Genomic DNA, 21,385 nt, shown 5'->3' on the forward strand with positions numbered 1-21,385 from the left:
GAAGGTCTGGGGAAGCTTTGGTGCTTCATTCCAGTGTCTGTTTCCATGTGGTTTTTATTCTGTGATTGGGTTTTACAGAAAATATGGAGCAGGTAATAAATGCAGAATCGAAAAAACAAGCACAAAGATTTGTTCATAAAACATAACACAGGCATCGGTGTTTTTCTTCTTCGTTTTATTTAAAAATAAACATCAAAAACAATGACCAAGAACACATTGTTGTTGATTTTTTAGAATTACAATTACTTATTTATTCAGCGAAACAGGTTAAAGCACGTGAAGTTTAATGAGTTGTATTCACACTAATGCCACACAATAATGCCTCACCACTTCTCTTTACAATATTTCAGAGATATAACACTGTGTACATGTTGCTGAGCACATGGTGTCACACCAAACACAGCCCCAGAAACAGACACAAAAGGAGAGTGTTCCTGTCTAATTCCCTATTATTCAGCCACAGTTCACCCTGAAGGACCTACAGTTCTATGGGTCCAGCTGGGAATGAATTTGTCTGGTTCACGAACCTGTTCATGTCGGTGGAAACGCGTCGAACGGTTCCAAATTTAGTTCACGAGCTGGAATGTGAAATATGGCTGAACTAACAACAGACGGTGTGGTAGCGCCACCTTAAGTTCTCTCAGTGAAATACGGCTGAACTAACAGTTCCTACTCGTGCAAGTGAAAATGCCTCTTTTAGGCCGGTCTGGACAGAAAAAGTCATTTATTTTTCATGCAATATTTTATGTGACCCTGTCTAATAAAGAGTTCCAGGCTTCTTGTATCAATACAAACAACCCAATGCAAAAACAGATAGATAAATTAAATAAAAAAATAAAAATCAGTTCAAATAAATCATACAGCAGTGCTCAGTATTCTGAACACACAGAGACACAGGCAACTACCGCAGACAAAAAAGACCCAAACAGAACACCCTAACATATATGTGTGTGAATAATGAAAGAGAAATGATTTGGCTGACATGTCATGTGACCACTGTTTGCTGCTGGCTCTGCAGGACGCTGACATGACATTAATGCTTCAGCAGCTAGATAACAGCCCTGAAAACAGCCCTGCACTTCCAGTGTACATGCATGCAGGAAGACCCTTTCACTCTTGAACTGTTTCTGTAAACAACAGGCTTTTATTTTGCAGAAGGAGGCTGATTTATATTAAAAGAGACACAACAGGGGTGGACACACCATGCGCTGATAACAGAAAAGCTCTTCCCCATCAGCACTGTGACTCAGGCCTCTCTCTGCGCTGCCTCTGCTAGAGCCCTGCAGTCTCTCAGTGCGGAGGGAGAAAGGGAGGGGTGGAGAGAGAAGGAGAAAAATAGAGAGAGAGAGAGGCAGACTGGGAGGGGCACACTGGAGAGAGAAAGGGAGGGTGTGTACAGCCAGCGAGCGAATGAGCGAGAGAGTGAGAATGAGTGAGAGAGAGAAAGAGAGGTGCACTAAGGAGAGGTAGAAAGAGGAGTAGGGATGAACGAGAGAATGTGAGGGGGTAGGGGAAGCATAAGAGAGCATTTTAGTGGAGGAGTGTAGTGGTCAGAGGGAGGGAGAGAGGAGAAGGGGGTGTCCAGACTGGACAGGTTCACCAGTGCCTTGATGGAGCATGGGTCAGGTTCTAGGATTCTCTCATTGCAGTGAGTATATTCCATTGTTTCCTCTCTCTCTCTCTCTCTCTCTCTCTCTCTCTCTCTCTCTCTCTCTCTCTCTCTCTCTCTCTCTACTGTGTACTCTGCTGTACAGCTCTATAACAATCCCTGATGTATAATTATCGCTAGCTACAGAAGATGGATAGGATTATATTAACAAATTATCTTATTGCTTATTTGTGATGCTACATCCTACTGATGCTGCAATGCTAATGGTCAGCTCTGACCAGCACATGTGCACATGTAATAGATACATATTTGATCCAGGCAATGTCTAGGAGTGAGAATAAGCATAAATATCAGTTTGTGTTATCTGCATGATTTCAGTAGTGTATTGATCCAGTGTTTTCTAATGCAAAATTATTATAATAAGGAGTCATGTTTATGGATGGGCTCATATGTGCCATGCTTGTTGTTCCCTTGCTTTACATTTAGTTATTTGTCCTAACATTGAAATATTAGAAAGGTGGCTCATGTGCATGTTATGTAAAGTCTAAAGACTTTGACTGTATATTTAAACAAGAAAGCTGAAAGTTAAAAGGACCCATATTCTACATTGTATATGAATGAGCCCCACTCTCTCTCTTTAATCTGGGAGTTATCAGTCAAACCAGGTATAATACACACCTATGGGACCAGTTCCTAATATCTGTAACACTTTACAATAAGGGTACATTATTAAATAATGACAGAAATAAGAACTATCATTATTTTAGAATTTTATAAACTCCTAAAGAATGCTAGTTAATGTTAGTTCTTGTTTCTTATCATTACATAATTATTAATTGTGACATTACATCACCATTAAGTAAGGTTAAGTACTGTTTTAATTATTGTGAATTAATGTATCCTTATTGAGTGTATAAGTGTTACCCCAACATTTCTTTTCCCCTTATTAAACAGGCCGTTTTCAGTACTGTGCCTTTAAGAAGGTTGTATGTAAACATCTCTTCTGGCTGAGCTTTTTCAAGAAGCAATCCATACTGAAACACCCCTCATAAATTCAGTGTGAATGGCCAGGGCTAAACTGCAGTCGGCTGATTAGGTGACTATACATTTGTAATCAAATGTATTAAACCACCAATGCAAATTAGGTTTATTAGCAAAATGTATAAACTTTCAGCAGTTTGTAATAAACAAATCAAACAAGAACAATTAAAATACCTCACCACCACACGTGCTTTCTCCAAATTTAACACAAATGCCACTTTAAATGACTACTGCAGTCTCAGAAGTATTTGTTTATGCTTGGGATCCCTGTCCTGTTCATCTTCCTCACAGAAGGTATGTTTTCTCCTGGGATTTTCTGACATTTGACTGAATCCATCTTGGTCTGCACTTACTATATATGTCCAGTGCCAGAGGAAGCAAAGCAGCCCCAGAGCGTTACCAAGCCACCGCCGTGCTTCATTATAGGCAGGGTTATCTTTTTAGTGTATATTTCATTCCTCCTCCTCCAGATATAATGCTGATCCATAGGCCTGAGAAATTTCCATTTAGTTTTTTTGCTAAACAGAACAAAATCCCAAAATAGTTTGTTGCTTATTTAAATGCTTTTGAGCCTATTGGAGTCAAATTAATCGTCTTGTGGTTTTGGGACAGTAGATGTATACAGATGGAATACCTGCATAGAGTATTTTTTATATCATTCTCCAGGTTTATGCATGCCAATGATCACTTTTCTTAACAACTTTGAATAATTCTGAGACTGCAGTGGTCATTAAAACTCACATTTTGTGTTGAATTTGAATAATCCACTTGTTATATGTGTTGTGTTGAGCAAATCATAATGCTCTGGTTTGATTGGTATATTGCAAACATCTGAAATTTGTAAAAAAATAATAATAATAAATAAATAAATAAATAAAAAATGGCTTACGATATATCATCACATAGGTGGTTTATTTGTGAGATCGGTTTAACTGCTTTGAAGGTGTAACTGCTGGTAGATGAAAGTTCTGTGAATTGCAATTTCCAGGCAATGGCAATGGCCAAGACAAAGCTGGACCAATCAAACCTGGATAGTCAACACAAAATACTCTCCTTTTTCAGGCAGTCAACAGTAAATGCAGCCATTTTTGTGAGGAATTGTACCTTAAATAATCAAATAAGCCTTCCGTTTTGTTCTGGACTGTGTACAGTGTCCACAAGCCATGGCAGAATGATATGCAAAGTGAGCTGGTATCTGCTAGGCAGTAGTGAGGTACAGTTTACCCTGTTATCACATGGCCTCACACTGACCAGAACTATTCTCATTATTGGTTTGGCCTTCAGGTTTGTTTGTACTTTGTTATCTCAGGTCTTTTGTCTGCCCCCTTTTACCTGGTCCCAGTTGCCTCATAGCAGCAAATTTCTTTGACCTAAACCTAACCCAAAGCTGGAGAGTTACTTACAGTATACATGCAGTAATAGCAACAGTTTCCCCAGGTCCTAGTGCACCCAAGTTTCATTACACAGTTAATATGGAGACAAAGAGAACCGTTCTTGAAAATGAAAGAATTAAAATGTTAAAGAACATTTAAACGTTACCATTTTAACAAGGGCCTAAACAGGTCTAACCACATCCATTGTGTTAGTAAATACTTGGTTGTAGTTAACTATTCCTGCGTGTTTCTTGATTGGTTATCATTCTGTTTATTAAAGAGCCTTTTTGTATTTACTTCCATCTCCAAACTTGTCCCTGAATCCTTTATGACATCTGTAGAAAACAGCCTGTGAATACACACTGTATACTTCAAATAGCACTATACAGAAACCTAAGGCACGCAAACTGTATAAAGCCTCTGATTTGGGATGTAATTGTATTTGTTTCTTGTACATCATTGGCACAAATGCAAACAAACCCAGCTATCACATAGCAGAGCTGATTTAGAGTTACTGAAGTTCTGGCTGAGCCTTGCTTTTTTGCCATTCTGGCCACAGATTGACACTGGGCTAAGTGCCATTCATCATATCTGCAGCTAAACCAGAGCATCCATTTACATTTCATGTGTTCCTATGGAGATTATAGAGAATGTGCACATTTATATATTAAACTATGGAACCTACAATTTTACCCAGTACTCTGTGGCGTACTGTATACTGTAATAGATTCAGAAATACAGCTTATTACAATGGACAGTAATTAATCACAGTTCCTATGTATTTAGTAAAATAAGCCCATGGCCATTGGTTCATTTATATTATCATATATCATATTTTGAGTGTATTATTCTCATGCATCATTGACTGTGTGCTACATCTGAGAATCATTCATTGTCTGTGTGAGGCACCTCCACACCATTTAAATTTCAGAGAATTTTTTTTTTCAGCTCTCCCTCATGGTCCAATTTCATATTCAAATGGATGTGAACTGGCTCAATGCCCGAGCTTTTGCCAGACTTATCCAGAGATGAAGTAGTATATTGTGTGATCCTGCTAGTGGGCTGGCTGTGAAAACTTTTTACTGTTTTTGTTTCAGAGGAGTTTGGCTCTGTCTCATCAACACCTGACTCCACTCCTCCATGTACAGATGGTAAGGAAGGATTTATTTGTCCTAGAGTTGTACATTTAGAACATATACCAACATACTGATACAGTTCTACATTCCCAAGTGTTTGTATAGTTGTAGTTGTAAGTTCTGATATATCCATGAGTATTGTGTGATAACTTCCAAAGGCAGGAAGGTTTCCAAGTTTAAATTCATTGTTTGAGCTTCATTTATTCACACCACCATTGAAACAATTCTTGTGTGTGTTCTTCTCGCCGGTGCTTTTTGGTGGCAGAGACCTCTCTTTCCTAAAGCATGAACATATTCGCTTTGATCTGAATGCTCTTCATCATCTATGCTCTGAGCAAATATCAAAGTGGTGCCTAAGATTATTTGTTAAATGCATGAGAAATTTATGTACACAACAGGTTCATGTTCAAGAGTCCTCTTCCTCCTACTCCAATACCAGTAGACGGTCACGGTTCAGCGTATTACTAAATTGAGTCTGTGGACCCTTGAGATTTTTCTAAGATGAAGGGTGTTAGCGGACGTCCATTATTTTAATTAAAAAAAAAACACTTTCTATAAAATTCCTCACTATTTGTTTGTGAGCTAGAAACCGGTCTAATGTGTTTAGGAAGCCCCTGAATCTGTAAATGGTAAAAAAAACAAAGTGCGTTGGTCTGCTATGCTAGGCTTTCACTGCTCACAGCAGAGAAATAGCTGGAGGTTTTTAGACAATGATTAGACCTCCAAATGTTGAAAAGCGTGAACCGAGATGAGGATATTAATCTGTTCCAGCTCCATAGAGGAGTAACACTGACTTAAAATTCAAGATAGAGCAAACTGCATGAAAGTAAACACAGACTGATAGTGTTACAAACCTAAACGGCTCGATTTATTGCATTGAGCATGGTGACCTTAGGCTCAGGTGCTACTGTAGAGCATCCCATTTCATGTCAGGCTTTGTGTGTGTGCATCTGAAGGTCTGGGGACTAACTGCTTTACAACAGTACATGGCTTTCAATATCTATAATGTTAAAAACTTAAACATGTACATTATGTGCCATTGCAGCTGTGGTTGAGCTCTCTATCACTACAGACTCTCTAATTCTGATCTGCCCCCTCTACGAGTGGAGGGGTTACACTGAATACATGTCTGTAACAGCTATTAACAGTTAAGACATGACTGTCGTCTAAATCCATGCATTTTGTTTAAGGTGGTAATGAGGAATCCGACTTTCCGGAGCTGATCACAGCCAGGGAGTGGTCTGAAGATGAAGAGGGCCCTGAGGATGATGACGGTGGACTTAGCAGCCCCTCTGTTTGGGGGACCCCTCGTCAGAACTCCTTTGAGCTCACTTTCTCTTACATCACCTTCACAGAAGGCGAGGGATCAACCCGCAGAGACTCTGGCCGACGCAGGACTGGAGGCAGGGGGAGGCGAGGGTCACTGCACAGAGTGGACACTGTGGAGACTCTCTTACCTCCAGACTCCCCCACTGTGGAGTGGGACCCTCATGCCTTCCTCGGTGAGGGAGGAGACCTGGAAGCAGGACAAACCGGGGGTCTTCTTGAACCAGCCGAGAACATACACAGGACTCTAGAGCCCCTCGGACAAGTCACAGAGGACACTCTTGATAAAGACACAGGGACAACCGAAGAAAAGGAGGAAATCTCAGGCAGCCAGACGCACTGCAGTACAGAGAGTTCTCAGAGTAAGTGAATACATGCTCCTAAGGCACTGCCTCATAGCTTCAGGGTTTGGCTCTAGGGTCCTGGGCTGGCCTCAGGTCACAGTCTGTGAGGAGTTGGTTGTGCCCACCCTGTGTTTGACTGGCTTCTGGGTGCCCAAAAGTGTGCGTGTCTAGTGCCCTATCCAGAGTGTGTACTGATATGTCCTACTTGGTGTCTCTGTGCATGCTTAGACCCACAGTTTTTACTGCTTTCCTCTGGTGCATTGTGCAATCTTAGCTTAGATGTGAGCACACTTACTGTGTTCACACCTGCCCAAAGAATTCGATTTAACCAGACTAAAAAGTGCAGGTGTGAAAACACCCTTAGTGTACCTGCTTTCAAGATTACATGTTTGATTTGTTCTGAAAGTGCAGCTGTAAAGGATGATGGGTGATGTATGCCTGTGTGAGTGAGTACTGTTAACCCTGCTGTGTGCTTTTTTTTTTATCTGTGTCATGATACGATTCACATACGACAGCACGGGGTTAATGCAATGACTTCATGGCCTGACTCACTCTCTTTCTCAGCCAACCTCATGGCAGGCAGGTCTCTCCTGATCAAAGTCAAATACACAGTTAATACTGTCTGCCTTCATTATGGTGTGTTTTAATGGGTTTTCACCTTTTTAAAATGTTGCTTTTATTGTGTTAATATGGGTAAATAGGAATGGTCTATTTTGGGTTGGTTTTTTATTTATTTATTTATTTCCTGTAAAGATACCATTTTGGAGATACAAGGTTTTGTCCAGAGAGTGAAGAATGTTTCTGTTCCAAGCCATTAATGTCAACACTTGTCAAGGTGTATGTATGTTAAGAGGCATTTATAAACCAGTCTAGTGGAATAATAAATAAAGCCAGTTCAGAACAGCTATAATTCCCAGTGAGATTATAAGACCTTGTGTGAAAAGAAGTATGACATGTTGTATTTTGGTACTTCTGAATATTAAAATAGGGACATTCGTAATTGTTACCTACCCTTAGTGCTTTAAATTTACTGTGTATTTGGTTTACTGCACAGCTCAACAGCTCCATGGGTCAGAGCCCCTTGTCACCAAGGAAACCACAGCCACCATGCAGACTGAAGATGCATCACACTCAACACCTCTTGTTATTGGTCAAAACACTCAGGAAGAGCTGACCCGCGAACGATGGATTTCTGCACTGGACCTATCAGAAGGGCCGACGATACACATCCACATAGCAGGTCAGCATGCCATTTTCCAGTATGAATTTTTCATGACGGTGCATAGCTCTTGACTGATTGTGCTTGATACACTATTCCTCAAGGTGTGGACTCAACACAGACTGAACACAACACACTCAAATCCAAGCCTCCACGTGCTAAACAGACAATCTCTACAAGTCTTCCCTCCAGCTGGAAGAAATCACGGTCTAACATAGTATCTCCCATCCGGTCTCCATAGTTACAATCCCTAGGGAATCCCAGTGTAATGGTCTAATTGTGCTAAGTGGGCTCCCTGTTTGTGTGTCTGCTGTTATACACAAAGATGGGCTAATTATATGCATGCGTACATATATGAAAGCTGTGTATATACCGATGAAAGCTAGAGTCACAGAGGATTAACTGCTTCATCATGATAAAGGCTCCATCTTTTCCTGTTGGAGATTAATATATAACCATGCGGTTGCTTCAGTCACAGATGATATAGGCTTCCTATGAAAGATCTTGTTTGTGTTTTGTTATTAAAGTTGTTCTCAATTTAGGTGCTGCACTCACTTCTCTTATGTTATACACTAGTTGCCTTCAGTATCAAGATCCTGGATTATTCTAGGACTCTAGCTGATTTGCTGTTTTTTGTTTTGTTTTTTGTTTTTTCTGGGAGTGTTCTCAAAAAATACACATTCAGTGGAAACATTGGCAAGAATTTGGAAAAGCCTAATAATAAGAAGAATAAGAAGAATAATCCTTCCTAAGCAGTGATTGACAATCAATATCATATCATTCTATCACTCTTTTTTTTGGTGTTCTTTTTTATATATATTTTCTCCCCAATAATTTGTTTTTGTCAAAGCCATGCTTCAGTGAGGTTCCCCAGTCCGCACAGTGCCGCCAGCTACAAGCATGTTCTTCCTCTGAGACATGAGGCCAACCCAGCACTTCTTTTCAAACTGCTGCACACTCAATGACACTGGAGAGATTAGCGTCACAGAAGGAGAAAGCAGACAACCCAGATCTGTCACATCAGCTAACAGACACTCATCCAGAGCAGTTGTGTGGTCTGGGACTCCTGGCATAAGATGTCTGAGGCATTGTTGAGGCTCGAACAGAAAACTCCCGATGATAGGATCAGCACTTTGACAACTGCACCGTTAAAGAGCTTTCTATCACTTTGCTTCACCAAGTGCTTATAACCACCCCTTATCCGTAATAAATCCAGAGTAATGGCCACTTGTGGGTTGTTTCTTTGTTGTATAACAGCAAAAGCTTCGTGCATATTTTTCTGTTCCAATTTCAAAAGATGACAATGAGGGTAACTGTCTGATATGCAGTGTACTAAGCATGTCTCTATGTCCCCCTCTTGTGTCCATTTGGGACGGCCTCTGTCTTCTTTGTTGGGGGCGGATTGATCAGCGTTATTTTTGGCTGGTGGGCCAGGGGGCTGCTGACAGCTCAGGACAAAAACAGCTGCAGGGTCCAGTGGAAGAGCAGGGGACAGAGACAGGCGTGAGAGGAACACCCTCCAGAGGCTAGCAGGATGGCCAGTAAAGGTGAGGAGCAGGAAAACATGTGAAGGAAAAGCTGAGCCCCCTCCGTGGCATTGTTTCTGCTGAGGGAAACTTGAGATGAGTGGTATTTGAAATGCAGTGAAAGCCTGGAAGCTCAAGCCCTTGAGCAGCTTTGCTTCTGCTGAAGCAGGACGTATTGGACTTTGGGTGGACGGTTAGTGGGTTTATTGGTTTTGACCGAGACTGGGTTCTGGTGCTGGTTTCTTTGAGTTGTGGTCTTGGTTTTGTTGAGTTTTGCTGTTGGTTTGCTTCTGGTTAATGCAGGCGCTGGCTGCTTTTTTCACAAAAAATTATGTTCATTTGAACTCATTCAAAATATCAAAGACATTCCTGAGTAAGTTTCCTCTATAGTGTGTGGGCCTGGTGGGTGTGGTCAGAGGTGTTAAGCTCTGTTTATGCCCACGGTGGTATTTCCTGCCATTTCTTTCATCCAGCTAGTTTTATGTGCAGCTTTATTTAGTGTACTTGGAAGCAATGTAGTGTCCTTTAATAACCTGTCTGCTAAGTTTGATTTTACATTAGTTTGTACAGGAAAACCTGCAGATACTTGCATTTTAATAATAACTACTATATATATTTTTTATGAGTTTTTGTTTCTCTTGTGACGGATGACTGTCTGTTCCAAATATCATAAAGACATAGCTTAAGTGCTGCTGTGGAATGCTCTGCTTTCATTCTGTGCAGTACACATTTTACACAACAGTTAATCAGCTACTGACCTGCTGCAAACGACCTGAAGTTACACCTCCAGCAGATGTTTGTGGGGCACTGATTCACCAGAAGCTCTGTTCTAACTGTTTCAATGGCTGTTTGTGGTCTGTAATCCTGAACTTAATCTGTCTGTAAGAACTTAAAACTTAATTAGGTTTATAAAATAAGTTTCCATGACAATCCCTGCCACAAGAGTCCAGGGTTATACTGAATCTAAACTAAACTTAAATTAGCTGGATCAACAAGACAGCCTGCTTGGTAAGAAGTAGGTTATCCTTGTCACTTGATAGACTCAGACTTATGAATTTCACTCTGTGTGCCTTACATACACTTAACAAGATGTTTCCAAGGTCTGTATCTGGATGCTGTTGTGATTAATGGTGCTGCGTTCCATGAATTTTGTCTTCATCATCATCATTTTTTTTATTATCTTCATTTTCATCCCATTGCCATCTTCATCATTACAAAACAGCACATAGATAACACATTAGATTCTAAATCTACTAGGTGTGTGGTTGTTGTTGACTGATGTCTCACAAGATCAAACTGTGTACTTTTAGGAGGAATCCAATCATAATTACAGTATCCCCCAGCACAGTATAGTTAGCTTAATCAGGTATGTGCAAACAGACCTAAAGGAGGGTCTGTCGTTCTCCAGGTTGCACTGGTCCATGTGTACGATTAATGTGCAACATAGCCATATATCAAGCTCTGTTTCAGTTCAGCTCAGTGAGGCTAATCTCAGCATCACCCCCAGAATAGAGCCAGTGTGTTGGCTCAAGTTCCACAAGCTTCATCGCTCTTGGCGTCTCTACTGATGAAGTAGCATCACAGATGGAGATTTCACCTCATGATTACAACCTTCTTGCAATTCCACAGCTCAGGAATTACCACATCAAAGGACCCTCCAAAAAAGCATCTCTTTAAGTACATTTAAGTAAATGCTGTTCAAGCAGCAGGCAATGCTAATGTCTGCATTAACAGGTGCTAATAACTTGAAAAGAAGAAAGAACCAGAGGTTATAAAATCCTCTGTGGAGCTCCTACATATTGCTGGAGTTATTACAAATCAACTCTTAGTAATAAGTGGGTAATGTTACACTTTCATAGCCTGGAGATTATGGTTTAAATCCCTGCATAGACAGGAATGCTAATGCTAATTTTAGGCTGCCTTGAAAAAAATCTCATCACTGCTTGCTCTGAAGCATGATTAGGCTGTCTGTTTTGTCAAGCATTTCTGAAATTTGCTGGAAGTATATCTAGAGTTTGATTCATGTTTTGATTTCTCTTTATCCTCTTGAGAAAACGGTCCTTAAAAATTTATTCTCATTCACCTGGAATTAAAATATTTCAGATTCGAGTTCTATGATTGCCTAATTGATTAATAATTCTCCAGCGAGAATGATCTTTGTTTTAAAACCAGGAATATCTGCAACCAGAAAGCTGGCAAACAGGATTTTTTTTTACATGTTTGTGTGCCTTGGTCTTGCACTAATCCTGGGAGAGCTCAGACGTGATTTTGGCTGCTCCCAACTGGGGTTTAATGTGCAGATGTACCCAAACAAAGCTGAGTTATCTCAGCGTGTGTAACTAAACTTAGCCTCATGAAGTAAGCCTGCATGACCACCTGTTTCTGACAACAGCCAGGTGTGTGCCAAGTCAGTGTCTTACAGTAGCTCAGAGTATAAATAGCCCACCTGCTGCTGGGCCCTGTCACTCATGTCTGAAGGCCAGGCATGAATGGAATTAGCTCTGAGGTAATTCTCAATAGATGAGCTGTATACCATATATTGCCTCTCCCTCAGTGAAATCTTATAAGCAAAGAAAATTAGTGAGCATCCTTAGACCATTCATGATATTTTCATATGTTGTACATCTATAGTGGGTATTTAAATAATATTTTTACATAGAATACTACCACATAGTGAAAGACAGCCTACCTATACATGCCCACAGATCTCTTTTTCTGCTGTTGTTGGGTCAGACAATCTTTACAGAATATTAGCTGAAATCTATTGTAGTTTAATAATAAGACAAATGTCTAATGTTAAATATTACATATGAGCTGGACGGGTCATAATGTTAGGGGTTTTGATTTATTGAGCTAATGTCAGCATGATAGCAAGCCTTTTTGTTGTCAGAGACATGAGAGAGGAGACTGAGTGAAAATAACTGTCCTGTGGTGTTTCCAAGATGGCCCTCATGTGGAAAGACTTCACTATAAAGACTTTGTTTTCATTTAAATCTGCCGTGTTTTAATCAGCAGCAACAATGTAGTACAGTGTGGTACAGTTTTTAATCAGATTGAATGGGACTTTGCTGACATTCCTATCTTAGAGCATGGGTTCAGTTAAATAAATTTAATGGAAGGACAAATGTCAGTAAGAAAGCCATTGGTCTTTTTTCATTTAACCTATTAATGTACTATGGCACTACGCTTTCATTCTGAATGACTCTCTAAAACAGGCGGGCATGGAGAGTGGGCTGGATGCTGGGTTTGAGGACTGTCAGCAGGTGCTTTAAGTGGCTACAGTTAAAAGTTGTGTTTCCCTCCCTTCCTATGCAGCCTAAATTTAGCCCAGGCTTGTCCAAAGGCCTCCCCGTAGCTTCCCTCATAGGCAGCTGTGGTCCAGTCAGTCTTTTCAGTCGTACACATTACCTGACTGGATCAGTGTGATAGCAGTCAGTGAGGAACGCTGGTCCTAGTTTCAGGCTGTGGATTGTAGTTTTATAAGGAACCTGTTACTTTATGATAGTTGAATAGTTTCTGAAGACTTCAGCTTCTGGATTGCTGCCCCACTAATGCATTTCTGCACATAGCACAATGTACAAATACCTATAAACCCCACTCTATTACAATGAATCTTTCACAGAGCAATATACTGTACATACCACACTGTAAACAATATTTTTATGCAGCTCAAATCCTTCTCACATATCATTTTTAATCCTGTGAATCATCCTCATGTACGTAATACACATAATCTGTTTCCTTGTTTGTGTAACATATTTCTGAAACAAATTGATTGTGATGCTTATTGAGATATTCTGTGTCTCTGTAGTAATGGACCTGATCTACTGGAAGGACACAGAGCGGACAGGCATGGTGTTAACTGGGCTGGTGGTGGGCCTTCTTTCTCTCTTCCAGCTCAACATCATCACTGTGATCTCCACTCTCTCACTAGCAATCATGTGCTTCACCATCTCTGTACGGATCTACTGCGTTGTCCTTCATGCCTTGCAGCTCAGAGATGGAGTACACCCCTTCAAGTGAGCACAGTGTCTCGTCTTGTCTCTTCTCTGTTAAACCTGTGGTAACGACAAATACCACTTGTAATTGTTGACACATTACATTTTCATTTAAATCTTTCTGCTTTTACCATTATACCCTACAGGTCATACCTGGACATGGACATTGGTCTGGTTGGTGAACAAGCTGACCATTGCATGCAGAGAGCTATTATCCTGATCTGCTCTGCTCTGGACACACTGAAGCGCCTAGTATTTGTGGGAAGCCTGTTTGAGTCTCTCAAGGTGAATCTAATGAAAGAAAGGCTTAGCAGGGGTTATTAAAGATTTAGTTGTTTTCTCTCCCTCTCATAAAAGTGACAGAGATGCCATAGGGGATCACTTTTGGTTCTCTAAAGTATCTTTTAAAGGATGGTTCTTTAATAAACTCAGCTGAACTCAACAGAGCTTTAAGAAACCAAAAGTGATTCTTTAATGACATTGTTCTCTTCGCACAGATTTATACTGTGTTTTAGAATTGATCTTAGCTTATCTTCACTTTCACTATAATTTCATTCTGTGAAAAATTAACAGGTTCATTCATATTGATGTTGACAGGTTAAATACAAAATAACAGGCTGACAGCCCAAGTACTAAGCTACAGTAGCATTCATAGTCTGAGTACAGATCTAAAACCAGGAGGTACAGTACAGACATTCAAACAATACCAGTATATAAATCTCTGGCACTGGTTATCTTAATCTCCCCGTCTCTTTCTCTCACTCTGTCTGTGTGTGTGTGTCTCTCTCTGTGTCTCTCTCACACTCTTCGTCTCTGAGTGCGTGTGCATGTGTGTATGTGTGTGTGTTATCCATGTGACTTGAAGAAATCAATTCATGACACTGCTCAAATTGCAGTCCATGCAACCAAAGTGACTGCTAAGTCTGAAATTGTCCAACAGCTCACACATGAACCAAAGGCCAAGCTGAAATCAGAGCCAATCTTGAAGTTAAAGGGCTAAAACCAAGCTTAGATTTACAGAAAAACTGAAGTAAAACCACTAGTTCTAAATTGCCCCATTACAATGACACAAATGCCACATGCTAATTTACATCAGAAATGCTGCTGTCACTAGAAAAACAATGTCTGTTTTTACCACATCTGTTGCCTAACGATTCCTTCACTGCTACATCTCTCACCGCAGCAGCTTTTTCTACTTTCTTCAGAAGTTCCTTTCTTCTGACATTTGCTTCATTTTGATGAAGAAAGGCCCCCTCCATCAGCAGCCATGGTTCACCCCTCTGTGTTTATGCTCATTAGGTACTCTGGTACCCTGCTTCTTTCTGTTGCTCTTGGTTAGACATCTACAAGAGCAGAGCCACACTCTGCTCAGGCTTTCTCATTATTTCAGATATGTATTTCTGCTGCCCTCCAGCTTCAAATTTACAAATCTACAAATTGAAACCTAAGCAGAGGAAATACCCTATATTCATGTTTATGTTCTGCTCCTGTCCTACATATATTTCCTCTGTCCTTTCCCCTGCCATTAACCCTGCGAAGACTGTACTCTGACCTCTACATTGTGCTCTATACTGTGTAAACATAGATGACTGAGTATGAGGTTTCTCTGATTATATTTCTGGCCTTGGCTCTTCCATGTAAGGCTAGACGCACAGTTTGACTGCAGTATGCTGAGACAGTGTAATGTACATGAACACTACATCTTAAATGTCCACACTTGATTATTGCCATGCCGAGAGGATAATGCTATGGTTATTACATATTTTGTGTGAGGGATTAATGGTATTTTACTTCTAAAATACAAGCACAGAATTCTTAATAACTCATTAAATGAGTATTAACTATATTTTTATTAAATTTGGATTGTCTTTTGATGTTGATTGAACCTGCACTTCTGACGTTGTCCCCCTAACAAGGCTATTTACATTGTAATGATAATATTTTTCTACTTTTGAGAACACATTTGTTCGCAATATAAAGTTTATAAAGAGCTGACTGGGTGAAATTAAATAAGGGATAAACTGCTCATTCAGAGGTTAACGGGCTTTTAAAATTAATCGTTGCTTTTAATGGATTTGTGTTTCGTTTTCACTCTGATTGGATTCTAGCTGCTACTGATTTTTCACTGGATCTCCATAGACACACTGTTATTAATCACAACCGAATTTTCATTCTCGGTCTTTAATTCTTTACAGATATTACTCTTGTTGTGTTATTGTTTTGCTGTTTGATGTCGACCTTCGCAGGAGTGGGATCCCCACTGGAGTCAAGGTTATTTCCTCATGTTAGGACCCACATTTCTATGAAGCTGCATTGTGACATTGTAACTCCAGTTATATGAATATAAACAAAAATAATTTAAAAGTCTCACTTGAAAGTCTCAGTTTAAATTAAAATTTGGAAGAACTTTCACAACGCTTTCCGTGCTTCTTGTGTGAAGCTCCGTACCCTCTCTCTGCTGCTTCCAGTGAGATGCAGAAGCCTATTTATGAGGAGCTGAGGCCTGCCGTTACATTTTGACCTGTGTGGTATGTAAGATGGGCTACACATTTGCTCCTCAGAAGTGCAGGGGTTAAGAGAGCTCTCATTCTGTCAGTGCAGGGGTCTCTAGTTTCAAACAGGGGGCACTGGAATAAGCACACGGGCTGATATTCGGATAAACCTTAATGACAAGCTTGTCAGGTTTTAGAAAACACCACTCCCTTAGCACAGTACTAAAGGCCGTGTGAAAAGGGGTCAGAAAATATGTCCGTTGACTGTAACTCTGAATGGCCAGTGTTTAATGTGTGACATTAACGACTTCCTCCTCTGTTTGTAGTTTCTGCTGCTGATGTATCTGGTGACATATCTGGGAGCCCTCTGCAATGGCCTTACTCTGCTCATTATCGGTACGAACCATTCGAAACTTATTTAAGTAGAGTGCACTTTTGGTGATAACTGTGTTTTATTTTAATATGCTTGCGATTTATATAGTCTATTTTAGAAATACTCATTTCATTAAAATCCCCCTTCAGTCATGGATTAAACACCTTAAAACTCATCTCGTGTCATCAGAATAACAGATGTAAATATTGTTTCAAAGAATATCCTAATCCACTTATAAGAAGTCCATTCATTTTGGGCAGCCGTGGGCTGGTGGTGAAGGAAGTGCCCTTAAGGAAGGCGCCTAATCCCCAACTGCTCCTCGGGCACCGTGGCTAGGGCTGGACCATTCTGGTCACTGCCCCCTAGTGTTCACTAATGTGTAAATGTGTGTTTCACTGCACAGATTGGGTTAAAAGTGGAGAACAAATTCCGCTGTGTGTAAGCACCATGGCCAATACAGTGAGTCTAATTCTAACTGAATCAGTACTTGCTGAATATGCAGCTAATGCTTTTATCTTCACTGATCCCTACCCTGTTCACCTGCAGTGGTGAGCTTTTTTCTCTCTCTCGGAAATCTTGATAAGGAAAGAGAAAGACTGCAACAAGCTTCAAATAAAATGCATCACGGTCAAAACAAACCTTGTATCTCCACAGTGCTGACTGTAGAAGAGAATTTTGAAACATTTCCATTGGTTTACTCAGGTTTGACACTAGTACAGTGATTTTAACCTGATGGAGGATTCTCAACACCCTAAACCATATGATAAATATGTTTTTAGATCGGAGTGACAAATCATAAATGATTGCTTGAGGCATCACTTCATGTAACTGAAGAATACACAGTGAATAGTGAACATCAGTGGTCAGGTTTATAGCTGTAATCAGTGTAGAATGGATTGTTAATTATGTATTTCCTCCACAGGTGTGATTGCTGTATTTTCTGTCCCCCTCTTCTACATCCGGCACCAGGTAACACTCTCAGCTTCTCACGTAATCCTGCTGGAAATAAGTTTGGATTAATTCAGGAATTTCAGGTTGTTGCCACTGAATATTTACAGCTGTTGTAATATTCACTCATTCAGGAGAAAGTGGACACCCTCCTTGCTGCAATTCAAGCCCACGTTGACAACATTAAGGACATGTGAGTGTGGCGCCCCCTTTTGGATAAATGTAAAACACGTCTGGTTTAACTCACACTAACTGCTCGTTTCTTCGCCCACAGATTGACTCGACTGGCCCAAGGTGGTGGTCCACCTCCTGACCCCACCCCAGGTGGAGCCAAACCCCAAAGCCAGTGAGGTGTCCTGGTGAAGTGGAGACATGGAGGACGAGGGCGGAGCAATAGGCTGTCACTCAGATGTCTTAATCAACTGTTTGAAGCACCACTTTGGGAATATTAAGGGGTTAATGAGGTACTGTGTAAGCACGGCAAGTTGAGAAGGATAAATTAATGATGCACAGAAAGAGTGGAATAGTGAGTGGGGAATTTAGAGGCCCTCTGTGGCCAGCTAAGACTTTAGAGTGATCAGTGGAGTCTTGAAAGTGTCTGGGAAAAAAAGAAGAAACTAACGATGTCATCGAACCATCGAGCCTTGAACATGTGGAGAGTGGTGCACTTTGAAATGGCACTAAAGATGAGCCCAAACAAGAAGCCCAGGACCACAACGTGCCGTCAAATCTTTCACCTGTGACAGTTTTAAAGAGATGTGTGTGTGTGTGTGAGTGTGATTCGGCATGGACATACAGCTTCATCCTGTTTCAGTATGTGGGAGCTATTAAAACTGCAGCATCATTTTGTTTTTCCCTTGTTTTCTTTTGGCCTTTTTGACCCCTCCTCCCTTGGTATTTTTATTATCTCGTTCCCAACATGAGATCTGACACAATCCCTATGAGAGTGATGATTATTGAGGTCAATCACGTTATGAGAACCATATCATATGACCATGCAATTCCTAGTGAGAGCCCTATCCTCTGGGTTCAGGTTCTTAACAGAGTGTCAATATAATCTAAAATATCAATAGATTATTTTTAAAATAGTTTCAATAAACACTATCCACAAAAAAATATAATAAACATCCTGCACACCTCAGTGCAATTCTCACACTCTACCAATGTCTCTAGGTTTCTGCATAATTACATTTCTGGGATTATGACTTGACTGCCATTAATGTAGCCACATTATATTTACTGTCCAAATTCAGCCAGTGAACATACACTGTTCCCTGGTAACAATAGGAGTTTGTCCCTCTTTGGTACAGTTTGACCAGCCTCTACCTTTGTGGGAATACTTTATCCTAGATGTTGATGCCTTTCCCTGAGGATTTTATAGGAGCCATGCTCTAGAATATTACAGAGTTCTGTTAAACAGGTACTCACTGCAAGGATAGTCCACTCCACGTCATCCCAAAGGTATTGGGTAGTGTTCCATAGCTGTAGAGAACATATTTCGACGTGTTCCCTTTCCCAGTGCTCGGGAGGTTTACACCCTTCTAGCTGATACTTGGCATTGAGCATGCTGACTAAGTTCAGGTTCATCTGCTCCAGGGGGGTAGTGTTCCGTTTCTTTCTGTTTATTGATCACCTGTGATTGATTACCTTAAAGTAGCAGAATGTCTACAAACATTTGGACATACGATGTATTTATATTGTGTCTCATATGATGCAGTATCATTAAAGGCAAGGGTCTGTAATAACAGATGATGCCAGAGAGGATCCACAGTGTTTAAGGAAAGATAATAACTGTATTTAATGCACTTCTACTTCTTCTGATGTGCCCTTAATAAAGATAGATTCAGGAGTCGAATGGTGGTCGTTCTGCTAAATTCCTGTCAGAATGTCATTCTGTTAAACCCACTTTTTCATTCTACTAAAGATGTGCTGGTAACTGGTCATTGTAACGTCTGTATGAAAACTGAGTTGTTGCTGCAGTCAAAAGGCATTCAGCACCAGATCTGATTTAGAAACTCTTCTGTGTTGTACTGGAGTCACCACTGACCCTAAATACACTCCTGACCATGTACATAAAAGGAACTGCCCTAACAGTTCATGCCTTAGCAAATATCACCAAATCCATTAAGCGGTTCCTAAAGATTTACTGCCAGTATTGATCAGATAGATTCACCCTGGGCAAGGGCCCCATCCCTGCTGCTTGCTTTAATTGTTTTTCTGTCCTGTGTGGTGTGTGAGCCCCGAGCTTCACTTGTTAGGACAAAAGGATGGTGTGCAGCTGATATTATCCAAATAATTTCTCCGTAGAGTTGTAAACAGCTGTGAATCTGACCATCACACTGTTAAAATTTATATATTTACAACACAACCTTGCTACTTCTTCTTGTATTTTTTTTTCATTTATTTATTCTCATTTTTGACGTAATATGAAAACACAAGTGGCCATTTAAATTGTGTTAATAAGTCAACGAGGACTGGGCGAACTGAGAGCTCCAATATAAAAATACACCTGGTCCATTAACTCCCACTGACAGTTAAAAAGATTCTTGCCTTCTCCTGAAATGTATATGAGGTTTTTACCCCCCTGCAACAGTTTGCTCTTTGGAGGCATTTGGACAGTTTCCTGCAGACGCTGATGTCTTTCACTGTAGCTAATTTGAAGACCTGTGTAAATCTGGTTTAGTTTGTTGTTAAGGTACGGAAATGTAAATTTGAGTGGTACTGTGGTGTCCTGCTGTGCCCAAAGATGATCCACCATTTTGTGCTGCTTCTTCAATGCCTTCATTTTCCCCTTCCCAATAAAAATTGTAAACCTAAACTAGACTTGAGTAAGAAGAAAAAGAAATGCTATAGTACTGTATTTCACCTCCCTGCACAGCAAAACCACCAGTGTTACGCCTCCCGCTACACTGAAAACACTCAGATTATTCTGATGTAAACTACAGGGGTTAACACTGTTGATTTTACTGGCACCCACTCTTTATCTCCCCCATACGCCTATGAGCCCATTACCCTTTTTTGTATTTTTAGCAAGCAAAGACAAATCTTGAATCTTGCAATAAGTTGGAAATAAATACTGCAAATTAAATTTAATCAAGTTATGTCTTTTTCTGTATGCTGCACAACACACTGTTAAATATATTAAATTATATTGTTACCAGTTAAAGTGGAGTAGGGCCTGTGGAAGAGGTTAGATCAGAGGCACCCAATCTTTTTATATTATATATGGTGGGCTATTATGGTGGGTAACTTTCTGAGAGGCCAAATCTAATGTCCTTGTGGACCAACACTGTTGGAGTATCCTTTATTGATAATGTGGACCACCAGAGGGAGACAGAGTGTTCAGAGAGAGAGAGAGAGAGAGATGACAAAACTGGGATCTGGAGTAAACCTAAAAAAAAAAGATGCATATGTTGGTGTGCCACAAAAAGTCCAGAGTTCAGGAAAACAGGTAACATTACCTCAGGCTCACAATCACTGTGTCAGACAGGTTCAGTCCAGCAGTGAATGCCCTGAAGGAAAAGGCTGGCAGAGCTCTGTATGAAACCAAGAGGAGAGTTCACCATGTTGTTACAGTTTCAGTCTGGTGTGTATTATTTGATAGTTTGATCCAGCTCATTGCACTGTAATCCTCACAGCAACTGGCAAAAAAGCACTTATTACCAGAATCGATGTCTAAAATGAGGAAGTGAGCTAATCTGGCTAAAGTTAGCCATAATTCAGAAGTTGCTTAGTGCAGTAAACCAGCATAGGACCTGGCGTAGCAGCCACAGAAGCCACATTCACTCTATTACAGCTCTGTGGAACATCACAATCATTTAGAAGCTGTCATTTTAAGGGAGAAACACCTTTAATACACTGTATAACACACACACACACACACAGTAATTTGGGTGGTGAATCATTCTTAATTCTGCAGTAACACTGATGTGGTTGTGGTGTGTTAGTGTGTGTTGTACTGATAGGAGTGGATCAGACACATGTATGATCTAGATATTAA

At 40.4% G+C, this 21,385-nt stretch overlaps 1 protein-coding gene across 2 annotated transcripts; it reads left to right on the forward strand.

Annotated features, from left to right (window-relative positions):
* The first annotated feature begins 1,555 nt into the window (after positions 1-1,555).
* rtn2a (reticulon 2a) lies at positions 1,556-20,420 on the forward strand. Of its 2 annotated transcripts, XM_066678161.1 has the most exons (10): positions 1,556-1,648; positions 5,121-5,174; positions 6,350-6,847; positions 7,884-8,069; positions 13,386-13,593; positions 13,719-13,857; positions 16,391-16,460; positions 17,360-17,406; positions 17,520-17,578; positions 17,660-20,420. In XM_066678161.1, the coding sequence occupies exons 1-10, from the start codon at positions 1,618-1,620 to the stop codon at positions 17,733-17,735; spliced, it is 1,368 nt and encodes a 455-aa protein (XP_066534258.1). In that variant the 5' UTR covers positions 1,556-1,617; the 3' UTR covers positions 17,736-20,420. The 2 variants fall into 2 exon arrangements, with proteins under 2 accessions (XP_066534258.1, XP_066534259.1); XM_066678162.1 differs by lacking the exons at positions 1,556-1,648; positions 5,121-5,174; positions 6,350-6,847; positions 7,884-8,069 and adding an exon at positions 9,477-9,595.
* The last annotated feature ends 965 nt before the right edge of the window (positions 20,421-21,385 follow it).

This window comes from Hoplias malabaricus, chromosome 1 (genome assembly GCF_029633855.1).
Source record: "Hoplias malabaricus isolate fHopMal1 chromosome 1, fHopMal1.hap1, whole genome shotgun sequence".
Lineage (NCBI taxonomy): Eukaryota > Metazoa > Chordata > Actinopteri > Characiformes > Erythrinidae > Hoplias > Hoplias malabaricus.